The 20,857-nt window shown below is 42.4% G+C and overlaps 1 protein-coding gene across 1 annotated transcript; it reads left to right on the forward strand.

Moving 5' to 3' along the window:
- Positions 1-1,392: 1,392 nt before the first annotated feature.
- LOC307251222 (netrin-4-like) lies at positions 1,393-20,580 on the forward strand (the record flags this gene model as incomplete). The annotated part of the gene is made up of 11 exons (XM_080028543.1): positions 1,393-1,401; positions 1,508-1,520; positions 4,948-5,480; positions 7,667-7,948; positions 10,528-10,654; positions 16,185-16,373; positions 17,177-17,384; positions 17,528-17,640; positions 17,787-17,855; positions 18,456-18,629; positions 19,070-20,580. The coding sequence occupies 11 exons, from the start codon at positions 1,393-1,395 to the stop codon at positions 19,234-19,236; spliced, it is 1,884 nt and encodes a 627-aa protein (XP_079884669.1). The 3' UTR covers positions 19,237-20,580.
- Positions 20,581-20,857: the final 277 nt, after the last annotated feature.

Here is a 20,857-nt window from a genome sequence, read left to right on the forward strand (position 1 = left end):
GAACGAGTCTGTTGAGCAGAAAAGTGCAGACAGTAATTGCTTTCAGAGTGGTTTACTTAAGGCTTTTAAAGATATATAGGACATGCAGGACTTCTATCTGTACATCTCCACCAATCCATAACAAAGATATATTCATCTTGTCTTGACCTGTCATACAACAAGGTGATGTGTAGCATGTAGATCCTCCTATATGTACATTACAACAACATCGGGACAGACTTGAAGCCTAGAGCAGGGTCAAGCTGGTGAGGTGGAACACATTCCTCTCATAACGCAACATTTTGAAAGGTCGATCTTAAAGACATGTCACCATCAATCATAATGGCTAATAGTCGGCTTCAACCCAAAAAGTGTGGTTATCATCAATCAATCATCCACTTTTTAAATGTTTTATGGCTATTTGCACTATTCTCCCCTCTCCTTTTCTCTGACAGTGTGTTTAAAAGCAGTATATACTACAATTAAAGGACACAGTTGGTACCATTTTATCAAAGTAATGGAGACATTTTCTCTCAGTAAAGGGGTTTAAAGTTTGGAACAGCCAAAAGGCATCCTCTTGATTTACAACTGCCAGAGGTCTTCAATCAGCTTCCTGAGGTCACCACATCCTCATGGGACGTCCCACGTACCCTTGGCCTTTCTCAAAAAGGTAGGCACTGTCATTTGCATATGTACCATATAGAATGGATAACAGCTTTTTTGGAACGTCTTATGTGAGCATTTTCTAATGATAAAACTGTTTGCCAACTGCTAACTACATCATTGGGTCCCTTTTCAACACTAATATAAAAGATTCGCTATGTAGTAATCCTAATAGTGCATTGTTTTGGAGGTTGGTACATTGATTAATTTAATAACTGTTCATTTTTGTACTGACAAGACATGACTGAGCCTTGTGTGTGCAAATTAATGTCAATTGAGCTGTTACGATGGAGCATCTTGACCAATTTCATTTTTAAGATATCTTTTAATGTGTGTGTTTTCCAGGATAATCCGTTTTTCAAGATGTGATCTCTTCAGGAATGCAATATAGAACAATACAGCTCTACAGTAGGGGATATGTCTACATGTTCAAAGAATACAATGTTCAGACATAAAAACGGATATAAAGCATAAGGGTACATAAGTGATAGCAAGCGTATACAACCCCCTGTCATTAATATAATGAAGACTGTAAAATGAGTCCCTTTCTCTTTAACAGCATATAGACATGATCTGTAATAATTCCACCTGTTTGGCTGCTTTCCCAGCTATCCGCTGTCAGATACACAAAAGAAGAAATCACACCTGTGGTTTGCACAATGTTATAAGGAGTCTGTGTTTCCTCTCCCATTTGTTAATTATACTGTATGTTTTTCTTTCTGCTTTTATTAGTGCCATGTGGCAGACGACATGACACTGGTACACTTTAGCATTCCGAGGGCTTTCTGTTCTTCTCCCATAACACTAAAAATGGGACACATCCGCCTGTGTAGCTTTTATGAAGCTTCCCCTGTGTCTGTGTCAGAACGTGTCAAAAGGTGAAATATAGAGTATAAACTCACAGAAGTGTCTGACTGGTGAGAGGACTATGAATGGAGGGGTAGTGGAAGCCTTTGCTGTACTAAAGTGTGCCAAGAGTCTTACCACTGTCATAGTTTAATATGAATAACTAACAGTATGAATGCCAAATGTGTTACATCATAGGAAGGGCTGCATTTCAAGACTAATATTTACATAATGCTGATGCTTTTTCATTTTCTTTTGTTATCATTGCAGATTAAAACCATCTGATGAAAAGTGCGTGAGGGCAATGTTATGGCTAGAAACAAGCAGACAGATGCTAAAGTGATAAACACCATAAAAGTGGAAACAAAGACAGAGGGTGTTTGGCTGTTTAAATGCATATAGCCTGTGGGCAAGGCACCTATACCCTCCTTGCCTGGAGCATGTCTGGATTTCTGTCTGGCTTTTACAGGAGAGTAGACAGATTACTTGCAAGGGTTGAGACAGTTCAGTGAGCTGAAGGTAGTAGGTGACATGGCAGTGTGAGGGGGGGAGGGAACCATATCCTTTTACAGTCTGGAAATAAAGCAAGCCAGCAGTGGTGGAACGGCCCCACGTCCGTCATCTTATTGGGTCATTACATGACGAGGCCACTGCACCACTGGCTGTGAAGGTCCAGCAGCAGACTGAAGCAGGCAGGGAGGTAATTCCATAAGAGAGAAGTATTTCATCCCAATAGTTCAGGAGTTGTTGGACTAAACTCTTTGAATTTCTGTAATGTCTGAAATTAAATTCATAAGTCCATTTATCTGCATACAACATTATTTGCCTGGGTTTGTTATTCATCCAACACAACTGGCCTTATTCCTGGTTAGATAGCTTTGGGACAGCTTTTAGATGGAATAAGTTTTACAATTTAAGAAATTCCCTTTCATGCTCATTTAGATGAGAAGAGTGATACCACTCTCAAAGTTTAGCATAAAGACTGGAAACAGCATGCCTGGCCTTGTGGACATGGACCGAATCTGCCAACCAGCGCCTCCTTAACTCACTAATTAGCACATTATTATATCCTGTTTAATTAACCATATAAACCCTCAGTATAAAATGATGATCCCCCCTCCTGTCTCCAGTGTTTATGCTAAAATAATCTTACTGACTGCTGGCTGTAAATTCAAATTCTTCAAATTTCCTTATCTAACAATGAAAGAATGTGAGTAATGTGCATTTCCCAAAATGTCCTCGTACGACATGGCTCAGTAGAATTCAAGACGCGCACCAAAGAAAAACAACAACAAACAGCTGGAGTTAAGGAGTGGAAAGGAATTTGTTTGTAATGTGCGTCACTTTCATCCTGCCAGGGGAATACACCACAGACTGGCCCAGATTAGACATCCTTCCTGCATTGCTTTTTCATGGTCACTCCTGGGATTTGAGGATTGAAAAACAAGCAAGTGATGTACAAAGAGAAGAGCTAGAGGTGCATCACCCCTTGGCCCCGGCAGATCATCCGGAGGCGACCAAAATATACCATGCAAATCTAAAAACACACAGACATGAACCCCATCCCCTTTTAAGAGAAGAGGCCGTCGCAGTGACCGTGAGACTGGCTGTATTCCAGGAATGTCCTGATCCGTCAGGGCAAGGATGCCTTAGGGAAGAGACGGAGAATGTGCTCATCACCCCCCCCCCCACACACACACACACACACTAACCCCCCCCCCCCCCATTCTTCTCCTTTAACATATACAAGCACACATATGAGAGGGTGATTCATTTGACAGCAGGCCATTTTCACAGTGAGAACAGATTACCCCTGACCTCATGTCTTCACAGCTATGGATTGTATTCTCAATGACTCTGTTGCCTTTTTCACCTTCACTCATCAACCTGTCCTGTCCTTGTACTTGATACTTTTCTTTTGACATGGTATCAAATGATTAGAAGAAATATTGTTGGCCACTGGCAAAGCTACCTGTAGTATCGTATACCCATCCCCCCCTTGCTGCACATCAATTCCTTGAAGCAATATTGACAATGAAATTCCTAGTTCTCAGGCTCTCTCTCATCACGCAGGTGGAAAAGAGAATCTAAAAAGAAAAAGACAGAACGGTGCAAACTTAAAATAGGAATAAAACATAAAATTAAATTAAATATAAAATACAATAGAATACTGTGGTAGACAGGTAATAAACAGATGTAAACTGGTATACCTAGTAACTTTAAGTACAAATAGTATTGCAGGGTTTTGGGGTCAAGGGTTGTGCGACCCCTCAGGTCTGGTGCTGTTGTCTGTCTGATGAGACAGGTAAGGCATAGTTAATGAGTGGCAGTTAGAAATAAGTGGTGATATGTGGCAGGAATGCAACACAATGACACACTTGTCGGTCAGCCCTCCAGTGCCTGGGTGGTTTGTGGAGGCAATCTCCAGTGTCTCTGTTATTGTTTCCGGGCTGTGCTGTTCTATACCCTGAACCTCTGCAGACAGCTAACTTATTTTTTTTACGGTTTCCTTATTTAGGAATGTAAAGGGGAAAATATTGCTGTAAAGGGTAAAAGTGCATTTATTAGTTACATTGTCCTTTGTGTTATTGTCCATTAATGGTGAGAATGTATACAAGGATGATGGCAGGCAAAGGTATCATAATCATAATCATCATTATCCTCACAATCAAACATTTTTCTCCTTTATACAAATACAGTGTGGGTGTGCCAGCGATGGTTCAGATGTTCTGGCTCCTTTGGAAAACTTTAGGAATCATCATGGTGGGAGGGGTCTGGTAGAAAAGACAAGAAGAGGGCGGTGCCAACCTCTTCATATTTCCAAAAGTCAATGAACTTCCCTCCACTAGTTGAACCCTGAAGTGCGTGCATGGGATAGAATAAATGTAAGGATACTGACTGCAGAGCTCCTAGATAATACGATCAGCCCAACAACGTTATTATTATTTAAAAAAAATGACAGATAGAAATAAGCGCACGTTCCAGCCTGTCGCATTTCTGCTTCGTACCCGTTTGTAAGTGTTTAAATAATATAGTAGAATATATTGGATTAACGGACTGGATATCCTTGGATCAAGCTGTTTCGGAATGAGCGACAGGTGATTCTATCTAACATGACAACAAACAACTCTTTCAGGATGAGACTCTGGACTTTGCTTCTCATTATCCCGGTGTGCGCATCCTTTCCTACATCAACCGGTGAGTTTGAGCTTGCGGCACTTGTTAGACTTTTTACGCACGCACTTTATGAAGACATGAATTGATAAAACAAGCACTGGGCGTACTATTTAGGGGAAACGTATATCCATAATCAACATGCACAGTGCCATAAGTAGCATATTGGAGGAGAGGCAACCGATCTGGCCGAAATTGAAGTAGCCTGATGTTTTACCGGTACAATTCATCTCACCATCGGTCAAGTTGTACTAAAACGAACTCTCCTTTGTCTTAAACACACAGGTCCAGTTCTGGAGAGCCGCTGCTCTGGCCGAGCCTGCAACCCGCGCATGGGCAACTTGGCCCAGGGTAGAGTACTGAGCACCCAGTCGGTCTGCGGCTCAAACTCCTCTGAGTCCTACTGCTTCTACAAACAACCTGCAGCCCCCCGCGAATCCTGCTTGCCGGCGAAATGCAGCAAGTGCAACTCAGCTGTGCCCGACCAGGCGCACCCCTCCTCGGCCATGAGCGACTCCTCTTTCCGCTTCCCTGACACCTGGTGGCAGTCTGCAGAGGCGGTGAAGCAGGAAACGCTCCAGCTCGACCTGGAGACGGAGTTCCTCTTCACCCACCTCATCCTGGTGTTCCGCTCACCCCGCCCCGCTGTCATGGTGCTGGAGCGCTCCCAAGACCACGGGCGCACGTGGAACGCCCTCAGGTATTTTGCCCGGGACTGTGAGGAGGTTTTTGGCCTTGCAGAGGGGTCGTCCATCGGGGAGACTGGAGCATCCTGCACCTCCAAGTATTCAGGAGCTCTCCCTTGTACCAGAGGAGAGGTGAGTGCAATGGCAGCAGGTCACAGGAGGAAGTGGGAATTGATTTTGACCTTCTTGTGACATGAGAGTGCAATAAAACACATGTTGCTTTGGCAGGTAAATGACAAACAGAAGATAGCCAAGAGCTATAAAAATAATAATGTTTTACCCATGCATAGATGGTATATGAAAGGTTTTACCTGGAAAGGGTGTAGTATACTTAACTGCAATGTTGATCAATCAGACAGCTTGGGGACATAGAGGAGCCTGTAACATGACATTGCTTATACAATAACATTTAAGAGCAAGAAAGCGGTCACATACCCAGCCCCTCTACCTCTCATATATCAACTTCTGGGTGAATATTATACAGCAACACTGTTAATCCAACTCCAAAAACCATCACTGTGTCTGGTATTATGAAAGTAAAACATTTTCATATAAATACGCCTTTGGCACTACAAAGACCTGCCGGAGTATAACTTTTTTATTGTACTGTTAATTGGTATGGCAAATGCAAGCAATGTAACATATGAAATGGTCAAAATGATCTCCAATGCTAAGAACTGTGTTCCACTCTTCTGCATTACATCAGACAAAACTATTAATGTCTACAAAACAGAAACAGACAGCCTATAATTATTTAGTCCGTTTTCAATTAACATCAGTTGACAAAACAAACAGAATTTGGACAATTGGAAAACAACACAATTTGTTTGGGCCCGTCACAATCATAGATAGTATATAGGTCACAATATGATTCAACAAAGAGTTTGTAGACAGTAATATGAGCACTAATCTTCCCTCAATGTACAACTATATTGTAAATGCACTTCAATGTAACAATCGGTCATCTTTGAGGTGTGAGGGGGATGCTGTAGCTCAGGGGAAGTTTTGATGTATTTCATATCAGTTTGTTATTTGTATTTGTGACATCTGAATTTTGGCCACAAGCTGCCAGACATTCTCCAAGGACTTCACTGCAATAACACTCCCTATCTGCTCTGCTCTTGTTGTCCATTTATTGGCACCAGGATGCAGGATAAGCTGATATCACACAAACAACTGAACAAACAGTCGACCAAGCTTTGTAAACGGATCTCCTCTGATGAGCTGTGAGAGACCCCCTTTCGTTTTGTTTGGCCACCCTTCTAAGCTAATCCTGCTTTCCCTGCATGGCTAGAATATCAATGTGCACTTTACCTCGGATGTTCAATCTCAAACCATCTTTTTCGGGGCCTGCTGTGTCATCACTGGGAGGTTTGAGCCAGATAAACTACTCTGGTTCATTCAGGAGCTGGCTGTGCACTCAAACAGATGGTGTTAAAAGAGAGAATCTCACTGGCCAATGCATATTTGTTTTGCTCCAAAGAGCCTCAGACCCCGTCGGGAGCTTCTGGCTAAACGTCTGAATGAATATATTTATATTTATATATATATACTGTATATGGCTTTGACTAATCTCATAATTGCTGTGTGTTTACAGAAAGTATGTGTCTGGTTGCTACTGTGTGTCAGCACTGTTGTGTGAGCCCTTTTTATAATTTGTGTCTTTTTTTGCACAACAGGCAAATGAAGTTTTAGTCATAACTTAACACTGCAAACATCATAGTTTACATGAGGTCACCACAAGTCAACTTCTTCTTTTTGTTTTGGACTGCAGTCATACAGTTAGTCCCATTTTGTTCATCTGCACTGTATCTCTAATCACATTATGTCATAGTGCAAAACATATAAATTATAATACAGCACATTAGGTCAAGATGTATAAAGTATAGATTCTAGACTTTTTCCTAAAAATCCTAAAACAATCCTTATTGTGTACCCGAATGTCATGACGTCTTTTTCTATATTTGTGGACATTTTCATGGACATCCAGAGAGGATGTATCTGGAAGATCAAGATTTAACAAAACTTAATTAGGAAGAACAAGGGCCATTTGTCCAGGTGTTCATTGGAGCTCCTCTGATTTCCTTTAAATAGCAGCTTTTTGAGGAGCACAAGAGGTGAACCAGATTGATGCCTGTTTTTTATTTGGCAAACCAAGAAAAAGAAGAAAAAGAACTGCCATCATTTATGTTTTGTTCATGATCTGATCTGTCTCTTAAGATCATACAAGTTTTGCCCACTTGTTACAGATGCTTGGATAACAAAGATATTGATAGATTGTCCCATGATGACATGTCCCCTCTCTTGTCAATCTCCAGGTGATATATCGAGCCTTGTCTCCCTGGCACTCAGTGGATCCCTATGGAGCAGCTGCAGTGGTCCAGCTCATGATCACCAACCTGAGAGTGCGTCTGCTGCAGCGCCAGCCCTGTCCCTGCCAGGACAAACATCCCGGTGCTGCCGTCCCCCTCCCCACAGACCATTATGCAATTTATGATTTTATTGTCAAAGGTAGTTGCCTCTGCAATGGCCATGCTGACCACTGTGTACCAGGCCCAGCCTGGGGCTACCAACCCAGCCACCAGAAGACCGATAACATGGTGAGAGATTTTTTTCTTTTCTTTTTTTATTGAACATACATTTTCAAAGGGTACACTATACTCCACCCAATTTGAGCTGTTCCAGAGTTTGCTCTTTTGTGAAAAAAAACACTGAGATGTGTAACTCTGAAGTCTGCCTGTGGCTTCATTTCTTTGCCATTTTTATTTTATTTTGTGTGCTGAGATTGGGAGCACGGGATCTGGGGTTTTGTGCACCACTCCCCCTTTTTTTTTTAAGATATTTTTTGGGCATTTTTATGCTTTATTGATAGTGCAGAGAGACATAGGTGAAATGGGGCAGAGAGGGGAGTGACATGCAGAGAACGACCGCGGGCGGGAATCGAACCCGGGTCTGCTGCTGGGCCCGGCCCGGGGGGGACGCCCTACCAACTGAGCTAAGGGCGCCCCCTGTTCCCACCACTCCCTTGGTACTCAGCTGTGTGCCTGTATGTGCTGCTGAAGCTGAAGTCTACAGTGAAGACTGGATATTAGTAGTGTTGTTTTTGTCAACAAAATGTATGACTAAATATCGTCGTCAACTAACCTTTTTCACGTGACAGTGACAAGACTAGACGAAAATAGTCACAGATAATATTGACTAAGAGAAGACTAAAAAGCTCAAGACATTTAGTCGACAGAAACTTGACTAGACTTAAAAGAGTTTAAACGTGACTAAGACTAATAAAAACTAAAATTAAAGTTTGACAAAAAGACTAGACTAAAACTAAAATTAAAACAGGCCGCCAAAAACAACACTACTCCTGTGTTCCCTGCTCTCCTGATACATGCAAAGTCATGTTGAAAAAGTATTCCTTGTTTTCTGAACGAGTAGTAGCCCTGTTTGTGGACGTCTATCCATCAAAACTATGACGTAGGTCCTTAGCAACGGTCATTATACCCCTGTTATTGTAGCTCTAGCATTCAAGCACATTGTTTCTCTTAATTAAACTTGAATGTAATGTACATTTTTTTCTGGCATTGTCATTTGAAGCTATTTTATTTAGGCCTATTTATTTTATATAAATGTACGTCATTAGACAGGAGATTTTGAAACACAAAGAGAAGCTGTCCGAGCTCCACCAGACTGCTGTTCAGGTTGAGGAATCCGGCATTCTTACATGTTTGGTAGCTCAAATACATATGATGTAAATTCAATCAGAGTGTCTTCCGTGTCTGGTATTGCATGTATTCTTGAGTCTATAAGGTAACAATAATATAATAAGATAAGATAACCTTGTTTGACTTGTGAAATGGGGGACTTAAAGAACATTTTGATTTTGGCTGTACTATACTAGGTAATTGTACTATATTAACTGGGTATAATTGCATTACTAAAAAGACTAAAATACAAAAGTCATTGACTAAGACTAGACTTAAATGTCATCAGCTTTTGTTGACTAAGACTAGACGAAAATAGTCCCAGATCATTCTGACTAAAAGCAGATTAAAAAGCTCAAGACTTTTAGTCAACTGAAACTTGACTAGACTAAAAAGAGTTTAAACGTGACTAAGACTAATAAAAACTAAAATGACAATTTGACACAAAGACTAGACTAAAACTAAACTTAAAACAGGCCTCCAAAAACAACACTAGATATTAGGCCGCAGCTTTACCTACCATTACAGGGATTTAAGGATGGGGAAACCTTCATTATGGTATTCAGCGTAATGCTTTAACAACCCACAGTCTCTATCATGTTGTCATGTCTATCATTTACTGTAAATGGAGAATATAGACACACTTTATGATTCCAACATGCTCTAAGTTGGTGCAGACATGTTTCACACTGTGACGACTGTGTAGATGTGGTTGTTGCAATACTTGGTAGTTGGTATGTTGCAATACTTAAGTATTATGCACATCACATGTATGTTTAAGGCTGCCAGGAATAGACAGCAATCAAAAGATTAGCACTTGCACACTGACTACAAACCACACATTCCTTTAAGTGTATAATGTTTGATCCCAATTGGATCTTCATTATGCTAAGCTGATTTAAATGGTCACCACACCCTTTTACAATCAAATTATGATACATTTTGGGGTGATCGCACTTTTGCAGTTGCTTGCCTGAGACTCTGGAATATGTTACCCCCTCACAGATGCAGCTCATTTCAAATCTACCTCAAAACCTACTTATTTAGAAGGCTATTAATACACAGCAGCACTGTGACATTCCCCCTGCTTTTATGTTAGCTTTTCTGATTTCGCTTTATGTTATGATTTATTTGTTTCCTTGATGTATTGTCAAACACTTTGGATACCTGCTGGTTGCTTTAATTGGCTACATAAATGAATGTCGATTGATTGATCGATGTACCATCCAACCTGTCCCACGGTGATAAACACTCAAAACAATTAACAATTCAGGAAGAACACAATAGAAACTCTCTCAAAATGACACTAATTCAAGAGTACAATATAATACAATGTGACATTGTATTTTACTAAATTATTACTTGCTATTTGCTTACTTTTCTCTAAGCACTGTAACTGAAGCAGTTCAGACATTCAGCCAAAAATTAAAAGATGAAATTAACTTCATCATCATTTTCTTTCTGTGGTGTTTGCTTGGCAGGTCCATGGCAAGTGTGTCTGCAGACACAACACAGCCGGTGACCACTGCGAGCGCTGTGCACCTCTCTACAACAACCAGCCCTGGCAGGCAGCCAACGGCATCACAGGGACACTGCACGAGTGCCAGAGTGAGTGATGGGGCAAGAGTCAAATGCAGAGTAGGACACACAGCATGTAGACTTATCTCCAAAATGAATGTAGTCTCATAAATCACATGTAACCTTTATTTAACCTCGAAAGATCAATTGAGGGGTGACCCTCTTTTACAATGACGTCGAGTACAGATACACAATATACAATGAGAATACATAACAAGTTTACACACACACACACACACACACACACAGACAACAACAATTTAAAACATTCAGATCAATTGAATGAAATAAATAATAGCCTAATTAAAACAGTTACAAGTGTGGAGGGGTTGATTCAAAATAATACTTTTAAATTGGTTAACAGATATGAGTGTATTTATTTTAATTGTATGTTGTAGGCTGTTCCAGGAGTCAGGGGCACTATAGCTAAAAGCGGTTTTACCAAGCTCAGACCGGGCATAGGGGACATATAACATGATCATGTCAGTTGAGCGGGTTTGATAAAGCCCATCTGAAATAAGCAGCATTTCTGTCAGATAGAGTGGAAGCTTTCCAGTCAGAGCTTTATATATAAAAATATGCCAATGTGCATCACGTCTCTCCTTAAGGGAGGACCACCCAACCTTTTCATATAAAACACAATGGTGTGTATCATAAGCATCTCCTGTAATGAATCTCAAAGCAGAGTGAAATACAGAGTCAAGGAGTTTAAGGCATGAACGAGATGCATGCCGATAAACCACATCACCGTAATCAAGGACAGACATAAAAACTGCCTCAATAATCCTTTTCCTACTAAACAACGGGAAGGTAGCTTTATTCCTATAAAAATATCCAATCTTTTGTCGCAGACGACAGACAAGATTTTTTATGTGAAATGTAAAAGAGAGTTTTTCATCTAGCCAGATACCAAGGTACTTATATTCAGAGACTCTCTCGATCAAAGAACCGTTCACAGCATAGATGCATGCACTATTGTCTAAATCTCTAGCCCTAGAGAACAACATGAATTTAGTTTTAGTCTGGTTAAGGACAAGTTTAAGTGAAATAAGAGCATTCTGAAGAGCATTAAAGGACAGTTGCAGGTTCTCAATAGCTGACTTTGCAGAGTCAGCAACACAATACAAGATGGTGTCATCAGCATATAAATGGATTTGACAACCACTGACAAGAGACACAATATCATTGATGTAGATGGTGAATAGTACCGGACCTAAAATTGAACCTTGTGGAACACCTTTGGTTATGGGTAAGAAACCAGATTGGATATTACCTAGCTTCACACATTGAGATCGGTCAGAAAGGTAATTACTGAACCAGCTACACGCATTTTCACTAATACCAATGTTAGCCAATTTATCTAATAGTAAAGAATGGTCTACTGTATCAAAGGCTTTACTGAGATCAATAAAGAGGGCAGCACAGTGATTACTATTATCTAAGGCAGAGACAATATTGTTAGTAACCAGAGTGATGGCAGAGATAGTGCTATGGTTAGTTCTAAAACCAGATTGGTGAACAGATAAAATAGTGTGACTTGAGAGAAATGTTTTCAATTGGTAATTAATAAGGGATTCCAGCGTTTTTGACAGACATGACAGTCTGGATATTGGCCTATAGTTATTAGGGTCAGTTTTTTCTCCCGCTTTATACAAAGGAAGGACACAAGCTGATTTCCAGATCCTTGGAATAACGCAGGAAGATATAGAAAGGTTAAAAATGTGGGTAATACACTCTGCAATTACAGGGGCTGAGAGTTGGAGAAAGAATGGGTCTAGGTTGTCTTCTCCAGTGGATTTCTTGGGGTCAATGCTTAAGAGAGCATCAAGAACCATACTGGAGGACACAGGAATAATAGAAAACTGAGGAACATCATTGGTGGTAGGCATATGAACCTGTTCAAGGGGTAGCTGGTTGTCTGCTAGAGAAGATCTAGAGTTGTCCTCTTTGAAGATATGGCCAGCAACATTAAAATGTCTATTAAAACCAGCGCAGATCTCGGTTTGATCGGTAATAAAACTATCATCAAATTTAACCTGAATTGGAATAGAAGCTGATGTAGCAGAGCTATTTTTGTTGGTTTTAACCACCTTCCAGAATTTTGCTGGGTTAGAATAGGTGTCTGTGATCAATTTTAAATAGTAGTCAGATACATTCTTCCTCACTAAGGATGTACATTTATTTCTTAAGGCTCTGAATGCAGTCCAATGTGAGGCGTTATTAGTACGTCTAGCAAGAGACCAGGCTTTGTTTCTAGTTCGGAGAAGAGATGTAAGTTCTGGACTAACCCAAGGACTGGATCTATCCTTAACTCTATACTTCTTAAAGGGGGCATGTGTATTTAAAATAGATAGAAAGGTGGAAATGAAAAAGTCTAAAGCTAGTTCGACATCAGGAATAGCCAGGGTGTTGTGAATATCACTATTATAAAGGTCATGAAGAAAGGCTTGCTTATTAAAAATATTTAGGTTTCTCTTAATTAAAACCCTGGCTGAGGATTTTTTTATATGTGTATCACGGACACATACAATGGGACAATGGTCACTTATACCTAATTCAAGTACTCCAGATAAAGATATTTTATCACTCTTATTAGAGAAGATTAGGTCTATAAGTGTAGATCTTGAGGGTTCTTTCATGTTTGGCCTGGTTGGATTTATGATTAACTGTGACAAATTTAGGTTAGAAGATATTTCCTTTAAATGATCAGAGGCATTTGTCAACCAATCCAGATTAAAATCACCCATAACTAAAACTTCAGAATTAGAATAGTGGGAAAGTAGGTCAGCCAAACGATCAATAGACCCAGCGTCAGCTGATGGAGGTCTATATACTCCAACAACAATGAGAGAATTACTAAAACCACAATCAATTTTGAGAGCCAGAAATTCAAAACATTTGGGTATAGAGATTGAGAGTAAAACAGAAACAGAAAGACAGGACTTAACATAAATGGCCACACCACCACCTCTTTGAGGCCTGTCCGATCTAAAAATGTTGAAGTTAGGCAAGGCCACATCACTGTCATTTTGATGTTTTTTTAACCATGACTCAGTAATGATCAAAATATCGGGATCAGTTTGCAGGGCTAATATTTTCAAGTGATCCAATTTCTCAGATTGGAGTATACTCCTAATATTCCAATGAATCAGCTTCAATCCTTTTCTGCATCGAAGAGAAGAGTAGTTGACACAAGATGTTGATTCTATGGACATAGGGTCAAGCAGTACAGCATTATGCCTATCAGTAACTCTAATAGGAATATGGAAGCGAATAGGGGCAGAAATTAACATAGGGAAATGGGTCAGGGGATGAGCTATGGGTAATATAGCCACAGGAGAACAAGGTGGAGTAAGGGGGCCGAATGCAGGGACAGCGCCCATACTAGAGATGACAGCAGGACCCGCACTGTCTAAGACAGTGTTGTGACAGGAAGACAACATGAGCAGGGCAGGGTCAGGGTCATTCTGGGGAAAACATCATTTCAGGCTAAACGCAATGAAATTAATGAAATTCTTTGTTAATCTTTCGGACCCCTTCCTGTTCAAATGCAGACCATCAGCTTTAAAGAGGTCATGCTCAGTCCAAAAGTAGTCGAAATTGCTAATAAAACCATGGCCTGTTGCAGTGGTGAAGTTTTGCATCCATGTGTGCAAACCAAAAAGACGGCTAAAGCGCTCTGAGCTCTTGAAAAGGGTAGGAATAGGGCCAGAGAGAACACATCTTTTACCAAGGCTTTCAACAGTGAGAATCAATGACTCAAGATCATGGTAGAGTTTGAGGGAGCGCCTGGCCATGACGTCATTTGTGCCCATGTGCAACAAAACAGTGTGAACAGACGGATAGAGATCAATGAAGACAGGTATCAGCTCTATAAAGTCAGTAGTGATCCCACCGGAGAGACAGTAAGTGATGGCGCCAGGGAGATGTACATTTCTGATGATAGAGTCACCAAATAATAGAATTTCAGGAGTCTGATTCTTACAGCCATTGTCATAGAATGACAATTTAGAATGCAGGGAGACATGGGAGGGACCAGAGTTATGCAGAGCAGTAGAAGAGGGATTAACGTCACCTGCGCAGATGACGTCATCATTGAGCGTCGGGGGGAGCGCACCAAGCGGGAAAGGTCGCTGAGGGGCTGGGAGAGGAGGAAAGTCTTCTGAGAAGGATGCAGATGAAGGGGATGAGCACCTTTGACGTTTGTCCTGGGACATCAGCGGGCTGGATGGAGGGGTGCGACGCTTTCTGCGTCGGGAGTTTGGAGGGATTGGCTGCTCCGAAGCGGTGCTTGAGGAAGTAGCCGGTAGCTCAGCTAGCTTCTCCAGGGGAGAGAAGAAGTTTGACAACGGGATGGGATCGTCATCACATTCATCCATGCCAGGGGAAAACAAGGGGAGAGAGACCCGCCTCCCCTTCTTAGCAACGCTTGTCCAGGGGGGAAGAGGGATATCCGATGTGCGGTGGACAGCATTGGCCGAGCTGGAATCATCCTGCTGTAGCGCTTCCACCCGGGCGAGGAGCGAGGATTGACGCAGGAGGACATCATCCAGGAGGGTCGCAATGGAGCGGAGCTCAGACTTCAGACAGGACAACTCATGGTCCACCGGGGCGAGTGGAGGCATACTCGGGCAGCGAGCGGGAGCACTGAAACAGAGGGAGAACAGCAGCCAGCGGACAGCCAAAAGAGAAGGACAGGGAGCTACGTGCCGGGGGAGGCAGCGGAGGAGAAAAAGGTGCCGGTCTAGACACTTACTCGCCAAGGCTTCATCCAGAAGCCCGCAGCGGTGTAAAGGCGAAACAGTAAAACAGCAGCAGAGTAGCAAAACAGCAACCGAAGGCAGAGGGAGACTTACCGCCACGGCCCAGAGACTGGGCCGGTGATTGGTGATGAACTCAGTCTCCGTTTGTGATGGCAGGACACTCCGGAGTTCCTTGCTGAGGAATTTCTCAAACTGGCTGACCCAGGCTAGGAGAGATAGCAGGTAGACAGGCAGGCAGGCAGGGAGGGAGGAGGAGCAGCAGGTGAGCGCTGGCTGCAGGTGGAGAACGCCAGCGAGGCAAAGCAGAGCAATAATCCACGCAGATTTCCAAAAATTAATCCATACAGCAAGGCAACGATAGCGAAGTGAAGCAGGTTTAAAAGAAGGTTTAAAAGGTATAAAAGCCAAGTAAAACCCAAGTAAAACCACATTAAAATCACACAGAGACAGAGCATGCAACCAAACGAGCTGCCATCTTGTTTATGATTGTTTAAGAAGTGTTGCCCAATCACACATCTAGCAATATTTGTGTTAGGCTATATTTGGAGGCCTTTCCTGCTAAGTGCAATATTCGCACTAAACGCATAAACTGTGTTTTGGAAAACGATCAAATTCCGTAGCCCTTTAGCCGCTCATGCCTGATGAATAACAGAGCAGTTCCTCACTTTATGTCAACTATACTTTATGAGAAGTCACTGCAATCACCAGGAGCTTTGAAAGTTCAAGGATCAGCCTATAGCAAACCTAAAAAAAAACCTCTGCTTCTTTTTTCTTTGCACGTGTCCATCTAAACATAGAGTGCAAGTGTAACGGTCATGCCAAGAGCTGCCACTTCAGCCGTGGATTGTGGGTGGCAACCGGACGGCGGAGCGGCGGCGTGTGTGACGACTGCAGCCACAACACAGAGGGCCGTCACTGCCAGAGCTGTAAGAAGGGCTTCTTCAGGGACCCCGGTCGACCAAGGACTGCCCCAGACTCGTGCAAAGGTAAGGCCCTGAAACTCTTTATCTTCAGAATGTAACCCCCCCCCCCCCATAACTCTTTCTGGATGAATGCCAGCGGGGAATTCCAATTAAGAAGGGCACCCTTTGATTTTTTGAGGGCCATAAATAGATATTAAACTTTTTCTTTTAACCCTGCAGATTAAAGCAGATTGATCTCTTCGATAAGGTTGTTTTCCTTTTGCACCTTTCCGGGTAACTGCCGAGCCAGTGATGAGATAGCAAGACATCTCCAGGTCCGCTCCTTAGCAGGAATGACAGAGAGACCTAACTGTTTTGGAATGCGACTGTAATTGCAAACAATGGAGGAATTTCCCATGGACCATGCGAGCACATTTTTCTCATTCTTGCCCTTTCCCCCCTCCTGGCATGCCGCCGCATTTTTAAGAACAAACATGCCATTTTTGGAAACAGATGAAGCACATCTTTAACAAAAAACTATCTGTCATCACGAGGGACCATCAGGCAGCATCTCTGACAGCGGAGAGAGAGAGAGAGAGAGAGAGAGAGAGAGAGAGAGAGAGAGAGAGAGAGAGAGAGAGAGAGAGTGATTAACTGTTTGTATTTGCTGCAGCTGCTGAAAACCTGTTGAGGGCTTGAGGCTTGATAAAATACGTTTAACTTTTATGTTGCCAAGGGACTTCACTGTGTACAATCTGAGTGTGTTTGTTTGTGCTTCTACAAGTGTATTTGTCCTCTGAGTACGTGCAGTAGACGCGTCTTTTGACTTGCAAACAGAAAATGTTCACATGCTTTTGCTCTTGTTATGTCACCTCTCTTCTTTGCAGCCTGCTCTTGCCACCCTGTAGGAACTGCCCTCTCAGGTGCTAGCCCTCTCTGTAACCCTAGCAGCGGGGAGTGCACTTGTAAGCCCGGTGTCGGAGGCCCACTCTGTGACAGCTGCATGCTGGGATACTGGGGGCTCCATGAGTACGGCTGCCGTCCGTGCGACTGTACAGGGGACTGTGACCCCTACACCGGCGATTGCATTCCTGGGTGAGTGCCAATACTTAATACCATATGTATCCCGTGCCACATATATGTATGTAAGTGGACTAAGAAGTGACAGATGGTGTGGAGGCAGAGGGCATGCTGGGTGATTAACACTGCCTCTGACTTTTTCTCCCTCTGCGGCACAGCTCGGATGTGGAGGTCTCCTATACAGCCACTGGCCACATGGGACACAGCAGCAGTAATAGTGAGACCGCACTCTTTAGGGTAGAGGAGCTTTTCTCTGCACTGCACCATTCTGGTGAGTCACAGGTCATGTTACACTTAATATTACACTGCACACTCATCAACCCACATAGATAAAGTGTGTCTGTTTTGTCATTGAAATTCAAACATCACAATGAAACTGTCTACATGAATCTTATTAGTAATTTTTCTCTCCTCCAGAGAAATGTGAGTGTGTAGAAGTAACCCTTGGCAGCCCGAAACTCTTCTGTGCTGCGGAGTATGACTATGGTAAGTGACGTTTGAATTCCAAATGTTGCAAAATGACCCAGTGTGTTGCACTTGATATCTTGTCAGTGATCACTTAAAGGTGCATGTGGTGTTTACTTTGTATTTTGAAACTCCATGCTTGCAGTCTTCTTCTCCCTCCCTTTGCTGTTACATTGTTACGTTTCTTCAACATTGGATCCTACCAATTCCCATGTTGCAACTCAAAAGCACATTTTCATTAAACTTTCAGAGTGCCTAGTAAAGGCTCACAACTTCCAAATGTTATGCTTCCAGTTTATAATGAAAGCTGTCAAAGCCAAGAAAAACCTACAGTTTTTATTTACAAACATATTCTAGTCTTACGTTTTGTTTAAGGTGGCTCAAAATAATTTTGTTTTGGTTATGATAGAATGATTCAATACTAAAATCTAAATGTAGAGTGGGGGCCGCCCGTGGTGTAGTGGTTAGAGTGTCTGAAACTGCACAGTGCACCTAATTAATTAACACTAATTAAGATGTGTGAAATTGGTCGAGTTTCCTTTTATCCTTAGACATGTGTTACTGCAAAGGTGTGAGGCTGCAGATAATCTTTTTGAATAACTGTTTATGTTGCCTTGGCAGTGCTGGTGATAAAGGTAATGTCGGCTCACGATAAGGGCTCCCATGCAGAGGTGGAAGTCAAGGTCAAGAAGGTCCTGCACCAGAACCCTCAGATGAAGATCCAGAGGGGAAGCGTCACTCTTTACCCAGAGTCCTGGACCACCCACGGCTGTACCTGTCCCATCCTCAACCCAGGTCAGCTGCAGCTGCTTCCACTGACACACTTTAATGCTCACAATGCAAAAGCGAATAATTAATCAGATCTTGAAAGAGGACATCCGCCAGCTTTGTGCTGAATAGAGGATCTTTGTCGCTGCTCGTGGAAGCTTTGAGTGGGTGCCAGCATCCCAGCATCACTCATTTAGAAAGGACATTTACAGCTTATACAGTAGAGCCATGTCTCTGTGTTATGAGACTATTTCACAGCTAACACTCTCACAATAACATTTTCTGGCAACATTCATCCAAGCCAGCCATAGCAGCACAGTATTTAACTGGTCGATTACAGTTATGTAATGATGTGCGCTCTGTTTTTACATAAGCTGTTCTTCACAGCTTGATTTTCTTCCATGTTCTGTGACATTTTCAGTCTCAAAAACTCATTAAGGCTTATGCTCTCCTCTCCCCTTCTCCAGGATCTGAATATTTAGTAGCCGGTCATGAGGACTGGAGGAGCGGCCGGCTGATTGTCAACACTAAGAGCCTGGTTAAACAATGGAAGTCCACGCTGGGACGCAAAATCCTCCACTTCCTCCGACAAGACTGTGGTCACCGGCAGGGCATTGCCAAGAAACTGCAATGAGCAGAAGAAGGGATGGAGAGGATGAGTGGAGGAGTTTGCAAAAATGAACAGAAGGACTGTTTTGAATGAGGCATTGCTTGGACGCTTAAATGAAGGCAAAACCTCATGCCTACTGCAGGGACAGCGCCAGTGATCAGTGGTTTTTGTTAACGTGTGGCAGAAATAAGGACACATTGTAATCGGATACCTCGCCAGTCTACAATTCACTTAAGAATGGAAGAGAACAAGCCATAAAGACTTTCATGCCGACAAAAACAAAGTTAATGTTGCAAAAGATGTGTTTTCGTATCATAATCCTCAGCTCGTTCACTGTTTTTAGGGTTATTTATAAAAAAGACAAGGTATGCATGTAAAATACTTAATTATACAATATTTCCTGGCCAAAGAGGATGTCAGCGTGAACGAGCCAAAAACCCAGTCACGTCCTAATGTGTCTATTTTGTTGAGAGCTGTTTGCTTTTGAAGGCGCGGACTGAATTATTCTTGTTGTCTCACAGATATTAGCGATAAATCATGAACGAGTAAACATCAGTTGGAGTGTGTGAGTGTGCATGTGTGCATATGCTTGATGTCCTTGGCAAGGCAGTCTGGGACTGTGCAGGTCAGAACACGTAACTCGTGGATGAGTGGAGAGGATGAAAAAAACAAAAATTAAAGGAATCATGCGGCCTAATCTGAACAGCTCTGCTGTGCTCTGGCACAATCGCCCGCCTGCTGTTTGACGGATGCAAAGTGCACTCTGCTTCATACTCTCTCTGGTGCGGGGGACACGCGAGAGGCTGAAACGCTCTGGATTGAGTTTTTGCTCTGACGGCTGGTTCATTTACAAGAGACGCTCATTGTGAGGTTGATTCTGTGAGGATTTTGTGGTGTCCTCGAATGACCTGCTCCCAGGATTCACTTGAGAAGTAGTCCCTCTCTGAACCCGACCCTGTGGGAGCCAGTGTGTGTTTGTGTGTGTGTGTGTGTGTGAGCACTCACTCTCTTAACATATGCTGCTCTTATTGGCCTGTGACTCCTGCTGCCCCAAAATAAATATGTATTCAAAGCCCGGGTATTCATTGACATCACAGTGTATCAGATCCAGAGTCCACAGGCCATTTATGAGCCAGGCCCAGTTAAGAATAGGCCCGGTCCGCTGTCTCCCAGGACAAGGACAAACTCTTAAGAGGAGACATGATGCATTCCTCAACTGTGACATCACCGCCCGTGTCCTTGTCCCAAAGACTTTACAGAATTAAGAGAAAATGTCGTAAATGTCAGTGTAAAGTGTTGATTTAGGGTTTCATGAATGCGGTTGCCCTTCAATGTGATATGTATTGCTGTTTCTGTGTGTCCTATATATGTTCCCTTTTTTGTCCATCTTGACTGCATAAACTACATGTCTGTGTGCTCATTCTTAATACTTCTGGGAAAAGTCTGTTTCATTTCATTGTGAGATCATCTATGAATAGCCTCAATTGTCTTGTCGTAACATCTTAACTAGTATAGGTGGCTGACCGACATTTGACCCATGTTTTTTTGCCGCCCTCCTTTGGTTAAGAGAGAGAAATACACCTTAACATCCTCAGTTATTTGTAATGTGGCAGAGTATGCCGAACTCTTAAGACTCTTTAAATGT

Source organism: Ammodytes marinus (genome assembly GCF_949987685.1).
Source record: "Ammodytes marinus genome assembly, chromosome: 5".
NCBI classification, from domain to species: domain Eukaryota; kingdom Metazoa; phylum Chordata; class Actinopteri; order Uranoscopiformes; family Ammodytidae; genus Ammodytes; species Ammodytes marinus.